The sequence below is a fragment of the Numenius arquata genome, chromosome 8, assembly GCF_964106895.1.
Source record: "Numenius arquata chromosome 8, bNumArq3.hap1.1, whole genome shotgun sequence".
In the NCBI taxonomy this organism is placed as follows: domain Eukaryota; kingdom Metazoa; phylum Chordata; class Aves; order Charadriiformes; family Scolopacidae; genus Numenius; species Numenius arquata.
The window spans coordinates 50568006-50588739 of NC_133583.1; the positions used below are offsets into that span (position 1 = coordinate 50568006).

At 58.8% G+C, this 20734-nt stretch overlaps 2 protein-coding genes across 3 annotated transcripts in view; both read left to right on the forward strand.

The window, feature by feature from the left end:
• The first annotated feature begins 8372 nt into the window (after window positions 1–8372).
• Window positions 8373–11994, forward strand: LOC141467735 (uncharacterized). The gene is made up of 3 exons (XM_074152396.1): window positions 8373–8465; window positions 8742–9708; window positions 10629–11994. Exons 1-3 carry the CDS (start codon window positions 8373–8375, stop codon window positions 10802–10804), a joined length of 1236 nt encoding a protein of 411 aa, XP_074008497.1. The 3' UTR covers window positions 10805–11994.
• Window positions 11995–18212: 6218 nt separating this feature from the next.
• Window positions 18213–20734, forward strand: part of DMAP1 (DNA methyltransferase 1 associated protein 1) — a 34749-nt gene continuing 32227 nt past the window's right edge. For both annotated transcript variants that reach the window (XM_074152096.1, XM_074152095.1), the window contains exons 1-2: window positions 18213–18269; window positions 18642–18798. In XM_074152096.1, coding sequence (XP_074008197.1) covers window positions 18697–18798 — 102 coding nt within the window. In that variant the 5' untranslated portion in view covers window positions 18213–18269; window positions 18642–18696. The remainder of the gene's footprint in view (window positions 18270–18641; window positions 18799–20734) is intronic.

The following is a 20734-nucleotide window of genomic DNA, read 5'->3' on the forward strand; positions in this document are numbered from 1 at the left end:
ATCCTCTGGGCAGGCTGCTGGGCTCAGCCCTGGCAGCACGGTGCCCTGGAGCAGGTGGAGAGGAACATTCCCATCTCCTGACATTGCCCACAGCGGCTGGGGGTCCCAGGGGCCCTTCACCCCAGGGCAGTGGGGTCTGTGGGGAGGGGATGGCAGTACTTGTTCTGCCTGCTTCCCGCAGGGCACCTGCTTATGGCAGGAGCAAAGCAGCGTTGCTACATCAGGACCACCCAGGACGTGTGGAGTGTGCACGCTGCGGCTGGGAAAGCCAGGGCTTCCTCATAATCCCTCCCCCAGGCATTATCCCACCACTTGGAAATGGCAACTGGGCCCCCTTGGGAGCAAAACCTGGTGAGAGCCTACCCTTCAAGGAACCTGCTGCCCTGCCAGCCCCATAGGAAGTGCGGGGATCGAAGTCTGTGATAAGGGTCTTCCTCCACCTTTTCAGATGTGGGTGCTGCCCTGGGAAACACCAACAGCCAGGCACAGGCTCTGCTGGAGCAGGGGTGCTGTGGCACCAGCTTTAGCACCACCAGTGCCACACACCTGCAGATGAGCTTGCAAGCTTCCTGGGGATTATGCTCATGCCACAAAGCTTCAAAGCTAGACGGATGTTCCAAGGCAACCCCTCTTCATCCGCAGAAATGGATGCAGCCCCAGCGAACAGTAGGGCAGGATTCAGGCTTTGGATCTGCTGTGATCAGTCTTCCTCTCTCTCTTGCCCGCCTGGATTTGCCTTTGTCCATCCTTGGACCAAGAGCACCCAGAGGTTCCCTCTGTCCCCGCTGTTCCTATCTGGCACTGCCAGCAGCACTGGGGTAGGTGAAGCAGCCGGTTCTCTCCGAATGACTCATGCTGAAATACATGACGTTCACCGTATTTCAGGGCTTTCAACTTGGATGAGAAAAACATCAGGGTGTAAGAAAGTTTCTTTGCAAGCTGCTCTTAAAACACCAGAGGGACTTCTCCCACTTGCTCGCACTCTACTTCTTGGGGGAGAAAAGTAGCATTTTAAATAAAAAATCCTGTTGATTGTTTGTAACATGGAAAACAGACAATTAAGCAAAATGTTTTGTCTTGATTTATAAAAGAAAAAAACTGAAGACCATCTGGGTCCATCCCAAACAGCTCCTGGCTGCACACAAGCAAGCAGCCAGCGTGTGACCCTGCAGCCGGACACGCTCCCTCCGCCACCTCCTCCCTCTGCCCCAGCCCCTGTGCCCAAGACTTCGTGTAAGGGGCCGGGGAGCCACGTGGCCACTGTGCTCACTTGCCGCCTGCCTGTGGGGCCGTGCCGTGGCCATAGCCGGCAACACTGCCCGTCCTGGCACAGCTCTCCCAGCAGCTCGGTGTGGTTTCGCTGCTGCGTTTGCTCGTAGGATTATCTGCTCCGGAGCTGGTGTTGGTTTTGGCATGCAGCGCCGGGACCACACCTACTATTTAAATACCACAGCCAAGGGCTCGGAGGGGAAAAAAAAAAAAAAAGGAAAGAAAGAAAACGAATACGAAATATTTGTTGCGGTTTGGAGATACACACACACATGCACACACAACACAAACACAGCAGCCCGGCTCCGGGTCGCTGGCAGCTGAGGAAGGAAGACTCCGGCTAAGATTGTCTTCAAAACCACGTTGGCGGCCGAGTCTGCTGAAGGGAAACCCTTTGGGCCAAAATTAGCCCCTGCCGCAAGCCAAGCCAGAGCCTTCTCTCACCCTGGCTGGGGAAGCCAGGGCAGCCCTGCCGGCATAGCCAGGGCTGGGGAGCCGTGCCAGCCCTTCCCGGGTGGCTGCCCTCCTGCCAGGCTGTGAAAAGCTGGGGAAAGGGTGCCAGGGATTGAAATCCCCAAGGAGGTAGCCCTCGTGGGGCCAGGAGGGTTTTCCCTCTGCAGCACCCTGAAATAGCAGGTCCTGCCCTAGAAATGCCCGCTGGGGTGGCAGCACTCATAGTGGGGCCGGGGCAGCTGGGGATGGACATGGGCAGTGCTGCCACTTGGTGCAGCTACTGATGGGCTGGGACTGGAAGTGAGGAGGACAGGTATGCCATTGAATCATAGAATGATTTGGGTTGGAAGGGGAATAGGTGTCTCTTTGGGTTGGAATGGGACCAAGTGTCTCTGGCTACCCCCCTGCCTTTGGGACCAGGGAGCATCTGGGATGGGCTTGGTGACATGGTGACCCTGCCAGTGGTGCTGGCACCATGGTGGATGGGAAGCAGAGTCCCTGCTCAGCTCACATCGCTGGGGCAAGTCCCACTGCCCTCTTCCCCGGTGTTGGCGCTGGTGAGGCAGCTGCCAGCATGAAGTGAGGTGGCCCAAGGGGTGCTGGGTGGCTGTGCTGTGCCACACAGCGAAGCCTGCCGAGGCGGTTGGAGCAGGTGGATTACCACCACCTTCCTTTCACCAGACTCCTTCCCGGAGAAGTTTTCCCGATGATCTCACTGGATGCATATTTCTAAATTGTTTGGTTGATTGTTTCATCATCAGAGGTCAATTAAAGAGAAGGCAAGTTCCTGTCGCCCCGCTCCGAACCCCTTCACTGCCAGAGCCCCAGAACAAAGGGAGGAATTGGGCTTGGGCTCGGCCAGCTTGGATTCCCATTTGATTATTTCCAACAAGGGAGCGAATCTATTTTGGAGCCGGTATTCCCAGGGGATGAGCTCACCGGCGGCAGCCCATGAGCAGGGTTGGGGAAAAAAAAAATAATTAAAAAAAATACAACCTTTTGTAACGTGTTGCAAACCTATTTACTACCAGAGAGGCTGGGTAATTAAACGCCACTTCCTGGAGCAGAATGAAGCAGCTTTATGTAACGCCGGTGCAAAGGGGTTTGGTCCCGACGTGGGGCAGCCGCTGCTCCTGCCGGACACTGCCACGCGTGTCACAGGCGGGAGGATGTGCTTTCGTGGGCTGTGTATGTGCAACTGCTCCGTGGCACCTGCCTGTGGCTGGCTGCTAGCCGGGGCTGTGTGTGGCACTCCATCCTGCGCTGGGGTGGGTGACCTTGGTGCAGCGCGTGTCCCAGTGGCGTGGGATGGCAGTGGGGTGGCTTTTCCATGCAACGTTCTACGGTGTGTGATTTACACACACCCTGAGGTGGCTGCGGGCAGGTAGCTGCATGGGAGGGCTAACAAAATCAGATGTCCTGGAAAAAGGCTTCCATGCAGGGCAGGACATCCCCCTGGCTCCCTGCTTGTCCTGCTGTCCCCGGGGGTGTCTCCCGCTGCTTCACACCAGGGCTGTGTCCCCATGGGTGCCAGTGACTCATGGCGCAGCCCGTTCGCTCAGCCCCGTGCCACAGCTCCCATCGGAAACTTGTTCCCTGCCGGGGCGGCAGTGCCCTGCGTACTGCAACCACACCAGTGCTCAGCCTCCAGGGTCAGCTGGACTTTCTCCAGGCTGGGAAACAGCGTGGACCTGTGTGGAACAGGGCTGACTGGTGCTGGCCTCGATGCCCATACTTTCCCTGCCTCTGTGGACAGGCAAGGGAGGCTTTCCCCCCCAGGTGAGAGTCCAGGTTCACGCCAAATATCTTTGAGTAAGTCCAGGGAGGAAGGATGGAGGTTGCTTGAAAAAGAGTGGTGGAGATTTTTATGTGTATTATTTGAAACATTTGTAGTCGAATTGCTTGTACATGATGCACAGCTATTCATCCCCAAGGCACAAGAGAAGGGCTCTAACGTGCATGTCCCCTGTGCTGTGCAGCCATACCATGGTGCCCACTGCAAAACTCCCTGTGCAACCTGTTGGCACAGTATGTTGGGGCTTTTTCTTTTTAAAGATTAAACCAGAGATGTTGGGCAAAATATCCCGCATTCCTCCTGGCCTTCCCTGTTGCTCACAAGGAACCAAAAAACAGCAATTCCTCCTTTTACCTCTGGAGCTGCTGGGGTGGCACAGGTCTTCTCCAGCACTGTTGTAGGTGGCAGCCAAAGCGAACAGCTCTCATGGCCACGGTCTAGACCTGGCTGCTGTGGCCGAGTCCGGGGTGGCTCACCGGGCCAGGGTGCAAGATGTGGCCCTGGGCTGGTACATGAGCCTGGGCTGGCACATGAGTGCACGTGTTTGCACGTGAGGCCATTGCTGCGAGGGCTGGCTGGACGCCTCGAGCACGTCGCACTGCCAATGGATGCTGCGGCATGCGTTACGGGTTAGGGCATCTCTTGGGACTGCGGCGGGTGCAATGTCCCCTCCGAGGAGGGGGATACCCCATCCATCACGGTGCTGGACCCTGTGGCTCTGTGCAGAGCCTGATGCTTTCAGCTTTCCTGTACCAGTGAAAGTTAAGCAGTGGAGGAAAAACGTTGCTGTATGTTATAGAGGAAGAGAGGTAAAAAGGGCAGGAAATTTGCACCATGTCCATTTCCCCTTGGCCCCCGGCCGCTGCTCATTCCGGATTCGGGATTTGCGTAGGCAGAGTTAAAAATAACAGGGGTATATAAAGAAGGACGGAGAGGGCTGCGCTGGCCCTGCAGCCGCCGGGGCACAGCCAGGCAGCAGGCAGAGATCAAAGCAGGATGCGGGCCAGGCGTCGCAGTGGGGTTGGGAGCGCGTGCAGGGTCTGGGGGGTGCTACCGTGCCACCATGCCACCGTGCTGGGGGTCAGGGTGCCCAGCTCTGCCTGCTCAGCAACCTCTCATGGGCAGCTGTGAGAATGGGGCCATGTACGTGCCCATAGGCAACGACATCAGCCCCAAGCCCTGTCTCTCCACAGCCATGTCCCTCCACAATGTTAACTCCACAGTGACATTCACCGGGAGGGACCTGACCTGGCTCTCCTGGCTGGAGAGCTGCGTGGAAAGCTTGGATGTGGCCCTCAGGAGAGCACCCCATCCCAGGGCTGAGTTCCCTGCCAGTGCTGATGGGGTGCTGCCTGCCTCCCCCAGCCCCCCCAGCCCCGGTCCTTGGCCGTGCATCCCGGTGCTCCCCAGGCCCGGGGCAGGCAGGGCGGACACAGCAGCTTGCTCGGCCGGTGCAAACGAATCTGCCCTCTGTGCCCTGATAACATTGTGTTTGTTGCAGAGCGGGAAGAGCCTGCCAGCACACGATAAGAGCAGATGACTTTACTCTGGACCCGCTCCGGATTGAATTATGCTTTAATTTCATTTTCGGTTCCTCTTTTCTTTTCAGGAGGGGAAGGGGTCTTGGTGGGGTGCAGGCAGGTCTGGGGGGTCCTGGACCCTTCTCCAGGCAGGCTCATCCCATTCAGAGGGGAGGACAGAGAGTAAAACCCAGAAAGATCCGCTTTCTGCTCTCAGGGACATAACCCTGGAATGTCACAGCAGCACAGGGTGTCCTGCTGTGTGGGTCCCCACTGCACCTCCCCATGGGGTCCCCTGCACAGCTTTTGGGGCTCGAGTTTTGCCTCCCACCAAAGCAGAAGCTCTTTGTGCTATGACACCATGACGCGTGTCGGAGGGGCTCTGCAGTTCCTGTTGGAGAGGGCGTACTGGAGATGCCCCAAAGGTGACTCTCCAGGTTCCCTCCAGGCACCCAGCTACAGCTGATGGAGCACAGGGCAGGGAGGACACATGGGGACAATGCGCAATGTGGGCGTCTTCAGTCCCTGGTGTTTTGTGGGGTAGAGAACTCCCCTGGGTCTATTGAGGGTCCTTCCGGGCAACCTAGGCACTGATGCCACCTCCAGCAGTGCTACGGGGCATCACCCCTCTGCCCGCCTCAGGGTGCTGCGTGCCATGGGGAGGGTGCCACGGTGCCGTGGCAGTGTTGGCAGGGCTGCCAATGCTCCTGGCTTGACGCAGCCACCTCTGTCAGACCATACTGGGCATCACACGCTCCTCCAGCATGCCTTCTTCGCTGCCAGATGTGCCAAGAGCAGGGATAACAATTAACCCTTTCTGCTTTGGCCATCGCCTGAACAGGCAGCCCTTCCCACCCTCTGTTTGCTCTCCTGCCGGGCCGCCGTTTGATCTCCTGAGATGCCAGCAACTTTACAGCCTGCTGTAGTGGCGCGGGAGATAATCCACGTTTCCTAAATGGCCTTCTGTCAACAGTGGGCTGTGCACACACCGGCTGCTCCTCCTCGCCCCACTCTTGGCTTGGAGGAGGCTCCCGTGGCTGAGGGACTGGCAGGACAGCGGCGGGGACCCCCATGCCCACCCTGCAGCTCACAGCAGGCAAATCTCTCCTGTGCTGCCCTCCCTGGCTCTGTGCACAGTCAGCGCTGGCAGCGCTTGTGTTAGTGCGGTGCCTGGCATGGTGCCGCTCCCCTCCGTGCTGGCCCTCCCACCACAGCATCAGCAAGAAGAGTTTCCGGGGCAATATCCCACATTTGCAAGAAATACTGGCTGTAAATATGAACCTGATCCGCTGGCGATGCCTTTTTTTAAATAAGCCAGCGCTGCACGGGTGTGGATGCCAAAACTGCCTGAAAAAGGGGAAAACCAAGTGGAATTAGTGCTTGTCTCCTGTGGCATCTGCTCTCACTTATCTATAAAAGTCTGGGGCAGGAACTGCCTTGCTATTAATTATTATTTGGCCAAGAAACAAGATAATGGGATTCACCGGTGACTTAAACAAGCTACTCTGGGGCCAGGCTAAAAGGGATTTCAAGTGATGCCCACATGCTTTTTTGTCACTCAGGAGGTGACTTTTTCCGAGGAAGGACTTCGCAGCCGGTGTGTTTCAACCCTCTGGGTGGCATTAATAAACCCGCTCCCTCGCCGGCAGCCGGGTACGCGGGGCCCAGGCAGCGACCCAGTGTGTGCTCTGGAAACCAGGGCAGGGATTCCTGGTAAAAGGGGGAAGATCTGAATCGTTGTTGTTCCACTGGATTACTGAAATAATTTATTGCACTGCTCCACCCTTATAATTAAAGCACGGTGATGAAAGCAACTGGTAGGGTAGCTTTGGATCCAGAAGCAGCGTGTGCGTGTGTGTGCGCGCACCTCACCTTTGGTGTTTATATTTGTTTTTTTTTAAATCGACTCCTCTCTTCTGAATAGCGCAGGCAGCAGCCACAGTTCTTAGAAAGGTATCTGGGGATGGAAAGCCCCAGAAAGCAGGGAGACAGGCTCCAGGAGATAAGGGCCATTGCTTCTTGACAAGCGCAACAGTAGCAGGGCCATTCCTGGTACTGGCTGGACAGGGGCCAAGCGGAGAAGGTCTCGCTGTGAGCCGGACAGGGTGGCAAAGAGCCCCCGGGGAGGCCTGCCCAGTGCCTCCGGGTCTCTATGCCACATCCTGACATGCTGGCATGGAGTGGGGTACTTAGGTGTGACCCATGAGGTGGGACATTCTGATCCCCTCACGTCCCCTGCCATGGGAAGCCCTCAGGAGGACAGCACTGTCCTGGGGGCTCTATGGGACAAATAAAGTTGGCCAGCTGGCCCCGTGCCCCCTGTGGCAGAGCGGTCAGAGGTTCGGCTGTGGCACCGGTCCCCAGGCAGGGCAGACAAACGTCCCACAGGGGCTGTGGGACGAGATGAGGTGATGCAGGCAGGGTGCCAGCCCCCCAGCAGGGTCTGCTGGGCAGTTATCTCGGTTCGCACACGCACCCTGTGCTCGACCAGATGGGAGCTGCTGCGCTCTGGGCTGCTGATTGCCTCACCGACAGCACCGGCGTGGGGGCACATGGCCTCACAGGCTCTGTCACATGAAGTGAGTGGTGTGGGGGCAGTGGGTCTCAGCCACCCCGGCCCAGCTCCCCGGCTGGCACAAGCACCCATTGCGACACCACCTTTGCTCACTGGTGGGCTCGGTATCCCCCATGGCGAGTGCTGTGCCCAGCTCACTGGCCAGCATGCTCTCAGTTGTAACCCCACACCAGACCTTCTTGCTCGTGTCCACACACGCTGGCGTGCAACACGGCCATTGCCCCAGCCCCACTCGTGGCGGGGTGCCGGGGGGACCCTGGCTCAGCGATCTACAGCCCCTTCTACCTCCCCGCTCGCAGCGTGGGGCGAGGCTTCAAGGCACCGCTGCCCGCCTCACATGGTGGGGACGGGCAGGAGGGAGGCCGGGCTTTGCGATCCACACCGCCCGGGGTGGCAGGGTCTCCCGCCGTGGGGGCACGGCGCGGGTGGACCCAGGCTGGCAGCGTGGGGCGGGACGCGGGGACCCCCCGCCACGCTGTCCCGTCGCGGCCGTCGGGGCAGGGGCGGCCGGCCGCCTCCGCCCGCCGGGACTGCCCGACGCGAGGGGGGCGTGGTCCGGAGGAGAGGCGAGCCAATGGGAGGAGGCGGCGGTGAATATCAATGTCCGATGGGCCAATCGGGGCGCAGCCATGCTGTTAACAGCTTAGGGGCGCGGGGCGGCGCAGAGCTGCGCTGCCGCCGCCGCGGGGAGCGGAGCGGTGCTGGGCTCCGCGCACCGCGCTCCCCCAGCCCGCCCCGGTTCCCCTCGGCCCGGCCTGCCATGGCGGCGGCCGTGGACGATAGCACTCTGCCCTCCATCTCCACTTTCGCCGACCTCATGCCGCTGGAGGAGCGGCCCGCCGACATGCTCCATGTAAGCACCGGGGAGGGGGCGGCAAGGGTGGTGGTGGTGGCGTGGGGGGTTACTGGCCAGAGCGTTCCGGGATGGGGCTCAGCCCGGCTGGTGGGGGCGGCCTTCCTCCTGCTGTCGGAGGGCGCCCCGGGGGCGGTGTAGCCGGAGCGGTGCCGACCCGTCGGACGGGTTGGGGGGAGCCGCCGCCCCGAGCGGGAGACGCGGACCGCGGTGCCCGGGCGGCGGGCGCTGCCGCAGCCGTCGCCCCGCCGGTCCTGACACCCCTTTTCCCCACAGAGGATGCTGCAGCAGGACGGCGCCGCTGCCGCCGCCGTCAAGCGGGAAGAGGACGACTTGGGCAAGTTCGTGGACTTGGACTTCATCCTGGCGCACACCAGCAGCGGCGGGCAGGGGCCAGCCGGCCCCGGCCCCAACTATCCCCTGCCCGAGACCCCCGAGAGCTGCGGCACCACCTACGACAGCGACGGCTCCTACTCCACCCCGGGCAAGTACCCGGCGCCTTATCCCGAGGGCCAGGGCCACAGCTACGTGGCCGAGCTGCTCACCCCGGACCTGCCCGGCCACTGCGACCTGCAACGGAGGGAGTACACGGAGCTGCGGGTGCCCGGAGGACCCTCTCACCACCACCCCCATCACCACCCGCCCCTCCACCCGGCTCTGGCCCGCCCGCTGCCCCTGGACCCCGCGCAGCCCTTCGGGCCCCGCATCAAGAAAGAGCAACCGGAGGAGCGCGCCTGCATGCTGGGGCTGCCCGCCGCCGAGTACCTGGGGCCGGGTGGTGGCGAGCACAAGCCACGCGTAGCGCCGGGACCGGTGCCGGGGCCGCCGCTGCCCTACCCGGGCTTCGCCCACGGCCGCCTGGGTCCCCCCGAGGAGCCGCTGCCCGGCGCCGACCCCCATCTCCTGGCCGACCTGCCGCCCCACTACGCCGTGGCCCCGCACCGCTACGCGCCCCACTTCGCCCCCCAGCCGCCGCCGCAGTTTCATGGACACTTCAGTGTTTTCAGGGAGCCCCTGAAGGGGCCGGGGCCGGCGGGGTTGCCCGGGCTGCTGGTCACGCCGCCCAACTCCCCGGTGCTGGAGTACTTCCCGGCCGGAGCCCCCCCCGAGGACTGCAAGCCCAAGCGCGGCCGCCGTTCGTGGGCGCGTAAGCGGACGGCCACGCACAACTGTGAATACCCGGGCTGCGGCAAGACCTACACCAAGAGCTCCCACCTCAAGGCGCACATGCGGACCCACACGGGTAAGGGCACGCTGGGGCGAGGTGGGGGGGCGGGGGGGCGGAGGCGGCGGCCACGCGGGGGGCGTTCGGAAAGGGTCCTGAGTTGGGGGGACCGGGGCGCCCAGTGAGACCCGCGAGCCAGCTCTGGCGTGGTTCCCGGGGGTGTGGAGGGGCTCCGAGGGAGGTGACACTGAGGGCGAATGGATAAGACCCCCGCGGTGAGTCCGGGAGTGCACGGAGGGTCCCCGTGGTGAGGCCGGGTGGGGACACCCAGAGAGACCCTGTGGCCGGCAGGGGGCTACACGGAGGGATCCTGCGTGGGGCAGGGTGCAAGTTGGGGTGTCCCCGGGAGTGTTCAGAAGGACCCCCGTTGTGGTGCCGGGAAGGGGCACACGGGGACTAACTCACACAGTGAGTTCATCGCTGTGACACTGCCCCTTAGGGCCCAGGGGTAGAAGAGGCAGGACCTGGGGGCACGTGGAGAAGCCCCCCCCCAGCTGGGCCGTGGGCAAATGGAGGCAAGGGGGAGGGATGGATGTAGACTGGGGGTGTATGGTCAGACCCTCTGGCAGAGCTGGGATGAGGCACATGGTGCTGCCCCACAGCAGGGATGGGTGGGGGGAGCACCCACAGTTTGAAGTGGGGCAGGGCTACATGGAGGGATGCTGCTATGGGGCAGGAGCACCCAGAGGATGAGCCCCATGCAGGGCACATGGGACAGTGGAGCACATGGGGAGGGGCAGGAAGATGGGGGATGAAAGGAAAGGTGGGTCAGGCAAAGGTGTGCAGGGGACGAGTACGCAGTGGGGGTCCTTTCTCCTAAGGATAGTGGGAAGGGGTCTCCCCTGAAAAGGTGGAAGTGCTGGGCAGGGGAGTGCAGGGATGAAGGCATAGGGAGGATGGGGACCTCCAAGCCCACTGACACCCCCTCTCCTCCACAGGCGAGAAGCCCTACCACTGCACCTGGGAAGGCTGTGGCTGGAAATTTGCCCGCTCCGATGAGCTGACCCGCCACTACCGCAAGCACACAGGGCACCGGCCCTTCCAGTGCCACCTCTGCGAGCGGGCTTTCTCCCGCTCTGACCACCTTGCCCTCCACATGAAGCGGCACATGTGAGCGGCAGGCTGTGGCTGGACTCGGTGTCCCTGGAGCCAGCTCACAGTGTAAATAGTGTTGGGCCGGGGATGGCACTGGGGAGCAGCCCGGCCGCCCAGCCCTCTCCGCTTGTAGCTGATAAATAGTTTTCTCCTCCTGCCCTTGCTGTGAGAGCTGGGCCCAGCCGAGTGGCGGGGAAGGGCTGCTTTTGGGGTGTAGATGGGGAGCAAAGCTGCAAGAAGTGTCTCTAGCCCCTGCTTGGGTGCCACCACTCAGCTCCCCATGCCTGGAGCGTCCCCCCCAGCCTGGTGAGTGACGGGGCTGGTGCGGCAAGGATCTGTCCCCAGAGCTCCTGGCTTGTATTTGGCATCAGCTTAAAACCCTTCCTCCTCCCCTGATCTTGGCACCCCCCTGGCTCCAGGGACTCTGGTGGCAGACTTTAGCCAAAGACCTGCGCCCACTGGGTGTGTGGGTCGCAGCACTGGGAAGTGTGTTGCTAGTCTTCTTGGTTGTGGCCATCGGAACAAACCTCCTGACCCAAAGACCCAGGCTGGACGGGGCGAAGGTGGGACCTGACTGTGGCTCATGGCTGTAAAGGTTTGCAGGGGTTGGCAGTGCAGTGTCACTCCGCAAAGGGAGCGGGGATGCTCCCATTGCCAGCTTGGGACCCTGACGGGAGTCCCGTCCTGGCCATTCCCACAGTTTTCTGCTCAGGAGCCTAAAATGGCTCTCCTGGCTCTCGTCTGCTTTCATTTGTCATGTTCTTCCCCTCAGGATGACACCAGGTACTGCTGCAGCTGCCTTCCCCATGCTGCTTTTTAAAACTTAGTGTGTAAAGGACAGTGAGTCCAGCTATGAATGCCCAGGTCTCTGCTATACTTGAAACTTTCGTAGAGGGATAAAAAAAAAAAAAAAAGAGAAAACTCAAAAGAAAATGAGTCTTTTTATGTGCAGCTTCTGCAAAGCAAGTTGTAAATTAAACAAAGCAGTAATATATAATGTTTCTGTTTTTTTAATATATTTTTTTCTTCCAGCTGGGAACACAGATGAGTCTCGGCTTTGGGAAGTGCACTGTTCCCGTCTGTGTATATTGTTAATTAACATTTCTCTGCTTGGGCACGTTAGGTCTCTCGCACTCCGAAATGTTACTTTTCTTTATATGCAAACTGTTGAAATATTGTGATCTGCTGTATAATAAATAAACAAGATGTAAACATGAAAGAGCCAGGAGAGTTTACTTTAAAGCTTTCTTCTAAGAGGAGAGGGTGAGGCTGGGCTCGCTTGTCAGTAAATATTTACATCGATGTTCATTTCTGCTTAAGTTAGCTGCGGAGGATCGATGGGGAACGCCCAAGCCTCGGCATCTGAGCAGCATCTCCTGTGCAACAGCTCTTGAGTCACCCCACTTCCCCCTGCCTCAGTTTCCCTAATCTGCAGATGGGGCAATTGCGGCACCGGGATGGCGTGACTGGTCCTGCGGTGAGTCACTGCCAAGGGGAACGGCAGCCGAAACCGTACTGGGAGCCTTGCTGGTCCCGTCTTGTTCCCGAGCGGTTCCGTCCCGCTGTCCCCTGCAGCAGGAGCACTGTGGCATCAGCCTTGTGGTCATAACCAGGAGGTCGGTGGCAGCCACCCAGCCCTGTGTGCTGTCTCTGCTGTCCTCCCAGGGGTGGCCCAGCAGCTTGGCGGGGTTCAGGTGCTGAGGTTTCCCTGCGTTAATAGGTGGTGACTCAGCATGAGCGTGCTGGCAGGTCCCAAGCTCAGCAAGCAGGTCTGGCTCCATCCCTCCTCCCTCCCACGGCTGATTACCTGTGATGCACGCATCCCTCTGAAGGTTGGGACATGTCCGGACCTGACGCCATGCTGGCAGCGCAGGGAGCGTGCTGTATGGGCCGTGTGGTGCCCTGGCCCAGGGTGGTGGTGGCTTCCTCCCATGCTTGCTGCCGCAACCCCAGGCGGCCGGCCAGCGCTGGGGGATGCCCTGGGGCTCCTCGCCCCGCAAGCGGAAATGGGATGTAGCTGTGCTGTGAACATGGGCTGGGCAGGGCTGATCCTGCTCCTTCCTGGTTTCCTGCTTGCAGCTGTGGAAAGTCAAGCTGGAAAAAGAGATGGGAATGTCAAAGCGGGACTGATGCCTTCCCGAGGGGTGGCTAGTGTTTTGGGGTCAGGCTGAGTGTTCCGGGGCCAGCACCCTGCCTTGGGGTCTGCCCTGAGCAGGTACAACAACTGTGGGTGTCTCCAGGCAGGGTGGCAGCAGCCTGGGATGTCGCATCCTGCCTGCAGGCCCGGGTATGGGACCATAGGACTGCATCCACAGGTGTCACAGATCCACCAGGCTCAATCACTTGTCCTTTCCACAGCCGCCTCCACCCTCCACTTGCCCCACTTTCTGAGAGCTACCTGCGTGGGGGTGGGACACAAGTGATCTGTGATGGGATACCAGGGGTGTCTCGCTCCTGGGACCCTTGCTACCCAAATTCGACGGTCCAACACTGGTGGAGTGGCTGGAGCAAAACTGCTGCCTCTTCCCCGGAATCCTGTTCAAAATGTCACATGGAGGGAGAGGGAAAGGTGTGGGCTGTTTGAATTAGCGATGAGTCAGGCTGGCAAAGCCAGATGGGGAGAGAGTGCGTGCCTGTGTGTTTGTATGCGTATAAGTAATCTCTGGCTTTGTGTTTTTATTATGATTATTATTTTTATTTCCAGGGGAACGATGAATTTCTCCAACCATCCTGTCCCACTGGAAAGGCTGGCTCTGCTGTCCTGTCCTCCCTAAGCATCCTGGGAGCCGGAGTGACGGTCCGCGGCTGTTTTGAGGTTCAGCTCTGAGATCAGAGCACAAACCAGTTCTTCCTCGCCTTTCATCATCGCTGCGCTAGGGCAGGAGCGAGGTCCGGCTCTGCTGCCGCTGCCTTACATGGAGGCGGGAGCAGGGGAAGGTACTTTGGCTCCTTCTCCGGGCAAAGCCACTCCAGGTTTGCTCCCCTGGGCCCGGGGCAAGGCGCTCCTTCGGGCACACGATGGGGCATGGCGGTTGCAGAGACCGGCATGGCTGGGAACCTTGCCTGGGCAAGGAGTGGCTGTAGTGGAAATGACAATTATGGTTAATTTGTTGTTAATAAAAAACACCCTCTTCCAATTGCCTGGGCAAAGATGCACTCTCCAATGGAGGAGGGAGCCCGGTCCTGTCCCCAGCAAAACCTGCCCTGCAAAGTGATGAGGGCAGCAAGAAAACACTCTCGGCAGTGCTGAGGAAGGCAGGGCTGGGGCACAATCCCTGCCTGTGGTCTGTGTGCCCACAGTCATCTGGAAAGCGCTTTGTCCCAGCCTGGCAGGGGCACACGGGGACCCAAAATGTTTCAGTCAACCAGGTGGGACTCTGCTTTGCAGATGTGGCACTAACAGTGTGTCCTGTGCGGGAGGAGAGGGGGATGCTCTGGATAAGCCACGCTGGTTCCTGAAGGGCTGATTTACCCACATACAACCCCAGGGTCCATGGCTGGCCCAGCCTGGGGCAGGTCTCAGGGTTCTGGATCACACACTGGGCTGCTGCAGGGACGGTGCAGAGGGAAAGCTGGCTCGCAGGGCAATGCTGTGGTGCCCAGAACACCATGCTCACACTGGGGCCACACAGACGCTGCTCTGGGACATATCTCCTTCTGTCAGCCTGGCCCTCCTTTCACCCCTTGGTCACTTCCTGGCAAAAAGGCCCCTGAGAGCTGTGGTGGTGGGTGATGCGGAGGTCCCTAAGCCCCCCTGCAAACCTTAAAGCTCAACCCTGTGGCTTTGGGGTGAAGCGAGGAGGCAAGCGGGGAAGGGAAGGAGAGAGGTATGGAGAAACACCTCCCGGCAGAGGGGTGAGTCATGGCCGCAGCATGGCCTGGCTCCCTACAGTCACCTGCCAGCAGGAGCAGGGCCCTGGGGGTTTCATGGCTGGAGAGGGGGCAAAAGAGCAGCTCGGGTGGGTTTCTGTCCTGTGGGAGTGACCCAGCTTGTGGGGATCCCCTGTGCTGCATCCAACAGGTCCCACAGAGCTGGCCTGGGGAGGAGGGGGGTTTCAGGTTTGGGAGGGCTCCTTTCCCGGGGCTCAACCCTGGAGTTGCTGCAGTCCACAGGGATAGCATTGAGCTGGGCAGAGGATATGGTTGCTGGAGGGGGGACGTAGCCTGAGTGCTTTGGGGTGGGACGGACAATTTGGGGGTGCTTGAAGGAGCTAACAGACCTTTCCTCGCCACAACACAAGGTGGGAGCTTGGGTCCTCAGGGATGGAGCATCCCTGCTGAAGGATGCTCCCAGGGCTAGTGTCCCTCCTCCCAGTGGGGTGGTGGGAAGTGTCCCATCCCTGCCAAGGAGGTTAGGTCCAGCAGCCTGCCCCCATGTTCCCGCCACTTGGGGTGGGCCAGGCGCCGTGATAACGGGGTTGTGGCTGTCACCGCACCCTTAGGAAACATTTGGCTTCAGGCACCTGAACCCACGGGGAAGCGATAACTCCCTGGCTCACTCGCCCTGCCTGGACCCACACCTGGTCCTATCATGCCTTAGTCACACACTGAGAGTTTTTCCACTGCCGGGCCCCAGATAACCTCCTCCCACCCCACTGGCCGCAGTGTTTGCACTTGTCCTCCTCCGCTGGTGCCAGGCTGGGAGACACGCACACCTTGAGCCCTGGGCTGAAGACACGCACACCTCTGGCCTAGGGCCACCTTTGGCCATGCCTGGCAGCCAGGACATGGGCAAAGGGCATGAGGAGCATCCTTTCCCCAGGACCCCAGGAGGGCAGCCGCTGAGAGGAAGCCAGCGCTGCCTTTCTGCCAGGGCTAACTGTGGGGGGACATCCCTCCTCCAGCTGCTGGGTTCTCTGTGCCCACAGGATGGCAGGAGGTGGGTGATGGGGTTGTAGTGACAAGACAGTGCTGCTGGCTTTTGCTGTCCCCTTGTCAAAGCCTTGGGGCGCAGGAACACTGGGCTCCCTGCCATTGCTGGCTTTCCCCAACCAGCTGTATCCCCTGGGCTATCCCTGTGCCCTGGCAGGGCAGGACCACAGCACCTCCAGGGAGGTGACAGACCTGGGCATGTGTCCCTGAGCAGGACTCTCAGGGATGGACCAGGTGCGTGTGTGCTGACAAAGGTCTCCAGCTGTGTCCCTTTGCTCTTTGAAGGCTCCACAAGCTCTGGGATGCAGTGGCTGCATCCCAGAAACAACACCTCTGTGCTTCCTTTGAAGACAGTGCTAATTGCTCCGCTGCTGATCAAGTTAGCAGAAGCACCCAGCTAATGTGTTTTGCTTGCAGGTCCATACAGCCGCTGGTGGGACACAGCCCTGCAGTGACACCCGTGCTCACAGAGGTGCGGGGGAGGTGGGCGGGTGAATAACGCAGCCCAGCTGCCCACAATCTCCACCTTTCATGAGGTTAAAAGGTTGCTGCCCTGGGGAGAGGAGCTCAAAATGTGCTGCGGGCTCAGTTGAAGAGGAGGTGATCACCCTGCACTGGGGCAGAGCTTGGGCTGAGTCCTGCTGGGCGAGGGCTGGAAGCTGGGCTTGAGCAGGTCTAGGCCTAAAAGTGGGGGATATAATCTAAACGTGACACTGAATGGCCACCTATCTCTGGATTTTATTTCAGGACTGGTTGTGTTTTCTCTAAGTGCCATTTAACAGCATGAACAGACTGTGAACGACCCGTCAGCGAGGGGCAAAAAGAGAGGTCCTCTTTCTCAGGTATTAAAAAGCTTTCCCTGGAGCAGCCGTGCCACACTTGCCAGGCAGAGCAGGGGTGAGACTGCAAAGGCAGAGAAAGGCAGCGCTGGGAAAGCCTCATCTCCCTCTGCAGACCCACCTTGGGGGAGCACGCACCCCATCTCCACACCAGCCACGGCAAAAGAACAAGGAAAGGTGCTAGAAATGATTAGGAATAGCCACACGTGCTGATGGGGAAGGACCTGGGTGGATGTGGCAGAGCTGAGAGCAAATGAGCAGAGCAGGACAGGAGAAACATCGGGATTAGCTCTGTCCTTGTGGGAGGAAGGGCCAAGATGCTAAAAGCCATCCCTGGCAGCGTGGGAGGGGGTAGAAAAGGTCTTAAATGATTACTGGGGACAACAGATGACATTCCGGGGTGCCACCAGTTCTCACTGGGGCACACTGGCGCTGGCTGGGCCCTGGTGCAGAGGTGAGGTGCCAGTCCCCGTGGGAAGGGAGCGCCAGTGGGATGGGAATGGTGGCAACTCCAGCACAGCCTGGTTGGTGTACAGGGGCTGTGTGCTGGAGTCACCCCGGCACAGCGGGGTTCAGCTCACCTCGGGGCTGCTGCACAGGAGAAGCGATCCCCTCAGGGACACCCCCTCTCCTGGGCTATCCGAGGTGGCTGACGGATCCCTGTAGATCTCTGTGCCCCATGCCAAAACCTTCTGCTTCAGACAAACCCCTGCCAGTCAGCCTTGCTCCTGCCTCCATACAGCAGGAAGGTGATTTTTCAAAGTCCCTCCTGATCCCACGCTGCTGTTTCCTCCCCTTTGCCCATTTTCCCTCTCTTTCCTCCCACAGGGAAGAGGAAATGGGACAGTCCAGTTAATAAAACTTTCGCCCCAGGCTGCCCCATGGCCCCAGGGAAGCGCTGCTGCTCTGAAGTACTTCGGGAGGGTTTTCTTGCCAAGCGTGAAGGCGAGGAGCTGACGCTTTGTCAAACGAAGCCAGGATGGGCAGCCCAAACACGCCACGTGGTGCAGCACCCGCCTGGCAGGTGGCCATTTGGCACGGCCAGTTGGCCACCAGCGAGGCCAGCACGGCTGGCAGTGAGGGTGGGAGAGCCACCGGGTAACGAAGAGACAGGAAAACTCCTTACGAGCTCTGTGGGGAACAGGGGTCAGCCTCAAGACCCTCAGGAGAGCAGGGCACTGTGTGGCCTGCCCCTGCCCTGCCCCACAGCCCTGCTGGCCCAGGCAGAGCCCAGCGACCCGGGGGAACGGCCCCCCCCGCCCGGGCTTGTCGCTTCGGGCAACTGGGGGGCGAGGGTGGGAGCACCCTGGACGGCCCTGCAGGCCACTGCTGCCCCACACGGGGCGACCCCTAGGTCGGCCAGAGGTGGGAGGATGGCCCGGGGCCAGCGTCGGGGACACCCGCCGGGCCCCGGCAGAGCACGGCTGTGCTGCCACCTCCTGGCGCGGCAGCGAGTCCCGCCTGCAGCGGGCTCTTCGCCCGCGGAGGGGAAGGAAGAGCGGCGGCCCCGAGCGTCTCCGGATGCTGCCGCGGGAGAGGCAGCACTGGCGGCGCCGAGCTCGTGGCTGCCTCGACCTACCGGGAGCGGGGCGCGAACCGGCTACTCCCCGCTCCTCTCTGCGCTCACCACCGCCCCCCCTCCAACCCCCCGTGGTGCCTCCTCCAAAGGGCTCCGGCCACTTCCGGGCGCCTCTCGGCGGGAGCGGAAGTGGCGTTGCCCGGGCCGCTGTGGTGGTCGCACCGTCCCGGTGGCCGTGGAGCCGGCGCGGGTGGGTGAGTGAGCGCGGGATTGGCTCGATTCGGGGTTGCTGTGGCCCTGTGGCGGCGACTCGTCCCCCCCATCCTCCCATGGGCTTCCCGGGAGCCCGCCGCGGGGCTCTAGGCCCTGGCCTTGGCGTGCGTCGACCCTGGGACCGGCTGGGTAGAAGGCCCCGTTGTTGGGCCTCGGGAGAATGGGGAGGCGGCTGCGGGATGTGTGTATGTATATGTAGCTACATATATGTGTGTGTGTGTATATATGGGCGTGTATGTACGTAGATATACGTGTGTATATATATATATATACACATATGCCTGTTTATATATGGGATAGCCCCCGCGGGAGGTGCACACTAATTCCGGCCCCCATGTTTCCCCCGCTCCCAGAACTGGAGAGGACGGACAGGACGGCAGCAGAGAAGGGCAGGGGGCCGGTGGAGAGATGGCGACCGGTGCAGATGTGCGGGACATCCTGGAGCTGGGTGGCGTGGAGTCGGAGAACACGGGTACCATCAACAAAAAGGATATCATCAACTCGGATAAGGTGAACCACAACGCCCTAAGGGGACACTGCTTGTTTTCTAGGCGCTGACTGGCTTTGCGTGTGATGTCTGGGGTGAATGTTGGAAAAAAAGATGGAATAAAGCATGTTCCTACCATAGTCTGTTTGTTTTGGGGCTTCCTAGGAGTATCTGGAAATGGTTAGAGGGCCCCACTCCTGAGTTCCTGGTGTTCTTAGTTAACTGTGCTGTAGCATTTGGGGCAGTATTTAAGCTGGAGCTGTGTAAGTGGTGTCCTGGTGCGGTGGGCCTGGCCGCAGGACATTTTCAGCTGTCTCTAAAATTCCCATTTTGTGGAGTAAGTGTGAAGTATACTTACTATCTAGCTCCCAAGCAGGTGGAAATAATGTAACACGCTCCTGTTCTAAAAGAAAAAAATAGCAGACTTGATTGAACAGTAAATGTCTTCAAACCATGGGAGCAGTCCCCATGCAGGGAAGGTGTGTGATGGGTTTGGGAGAACTGGGGTGTGTTGCCTGTGGGAATGTGAGCAAGTTAATAAGCTCTGTTTAGGATGTATGCTGTCATGTACTGTGTTCTGTGTGGTAATATGCTATGGTATGTTGTTGCCTTCTGTATTTTAAATTCAGGCAAGGTCTTGGGTGTCCTGTGCTTTGCAAAGTGTTGTGAAGGTCAATTCACAAGGAGTTATGAGATGTGGAGGTGCTTGGAAATGAGCCGGGGTAGCTGAAATCCCCAGGAGCTCACTGATACAGAAATGGTCTGATTGAAGTAAAGACTTTGTATTTGTTTGTGGAAAAAAACCTAAACAAAACCAAACATATACAACCACCCCATCCCTATAAGTACTTACTGAGTGCCTTTACTTGCCTCCAATGAAATGTTTGTCTCTGAAGAGAAGCACAGTGGTTTCATGGCTGCCTTGCAGGGGATAGGACGTATAGTATAATTGCCGTGATTGAAAACTGATGTGTTGTAGTAATTTAAAATCTGAGATGTTAAAATCACCAGTTATCAGCTGTGTTCGTGAATAGCGTGTCCAGTGGGCAGCTCGTTGGCTGGATTCAGCCTGTGATCTTGTGCCACTAAGTGTTCCGAGTTGAGAGTTCCTTGACTTAGATGTGTTTGCTAGCTAGCAGAGAGCTGAAGGAGTGCTGCTGCCTGTCTGTCTCCCTTTTGGAGCAGAGAATAAGATGGGTTTTTCCTCAGATTTACTCTAATGGAAAGAGAGAGGAAGGGCAGGTGCAGCGAGAGGTTTTGGGAGAAGTGCAGGAGGCCACTTGTGGCCATGAGTGAAACATTCTGAATTTCTACAAAGTACCGAAACTAAATCAAACCAAAGGTATAAGCCATTATCGCATGGAGAGAACAAAATTGCTAGTAACAGTGCAGCACTTGCCCAGGAAATAGATCTGTTCTCAATTAGAAGAGAAACAGATTGATGTCTTTAAATCACAAGAGAACCGTGAGGTACTTTCCAGTCCATTAGTGACAGAGAACGTTAAAATAAAAATTACTAGGCATAAAAACATTTAAATCGGCAGGACCAAGTAATTTGTTCTCAGCTCCTAAAAGAGCTAGCTGAGCTGATCTCTGCCCTGATGATATTAACTTTTAATAAATCTGGGAACTTTGGGGGAATTCCAGAAGCCTGTGTTCAAACAGGGTGTGTGGTGACCCGTGGGTAACTGCTTCGGTTGGCCTTATATTGCTCCTGGGCAAAGTGATGGACACGTTAGGAGAAAGGTGTTTGATTAGGAGTAAAAAGGTGGTAATATAATGAACGTCTGCCATGAAGTTTTATGGAATGTAGTTGTAGTCCAAGCTGATAGATTATTATTTTTTTTTTTAATGGGATTTTGAATTTGCTTGATAAAGCTGACTCTATTGATTTAATACAATTTATGATACAGTGTTAGTTTTACTACTGCAAAGTATTTTGATTTAAAAGTTGGTAGC

Excerpts from the sequence above, each read along its gene's own strand:
- LOC141467735 (XM_074152396.1), top strand. The coding sequence starts at position 8,373 with ATGGCGGCGGCCGTGGACGATAGCACTCTGCCCTCCATCTCCACTTTC. Across the intron at positions 8,466-8,741 it reads GGCCCGCCGACATGCTCCAT|AGGATGCTGCAGCAGGACGG; the intron begins GTAAGCACCGGG and ends TTTTCCCCACAG. Across the intron at positions 9,709-10,628 it reads GCACATGCGGACCCACACGG|GCGAGAAGCCCTACCACTGC; the intron begins GTAAGGGCACGC and ends TCTCCTCCACAG.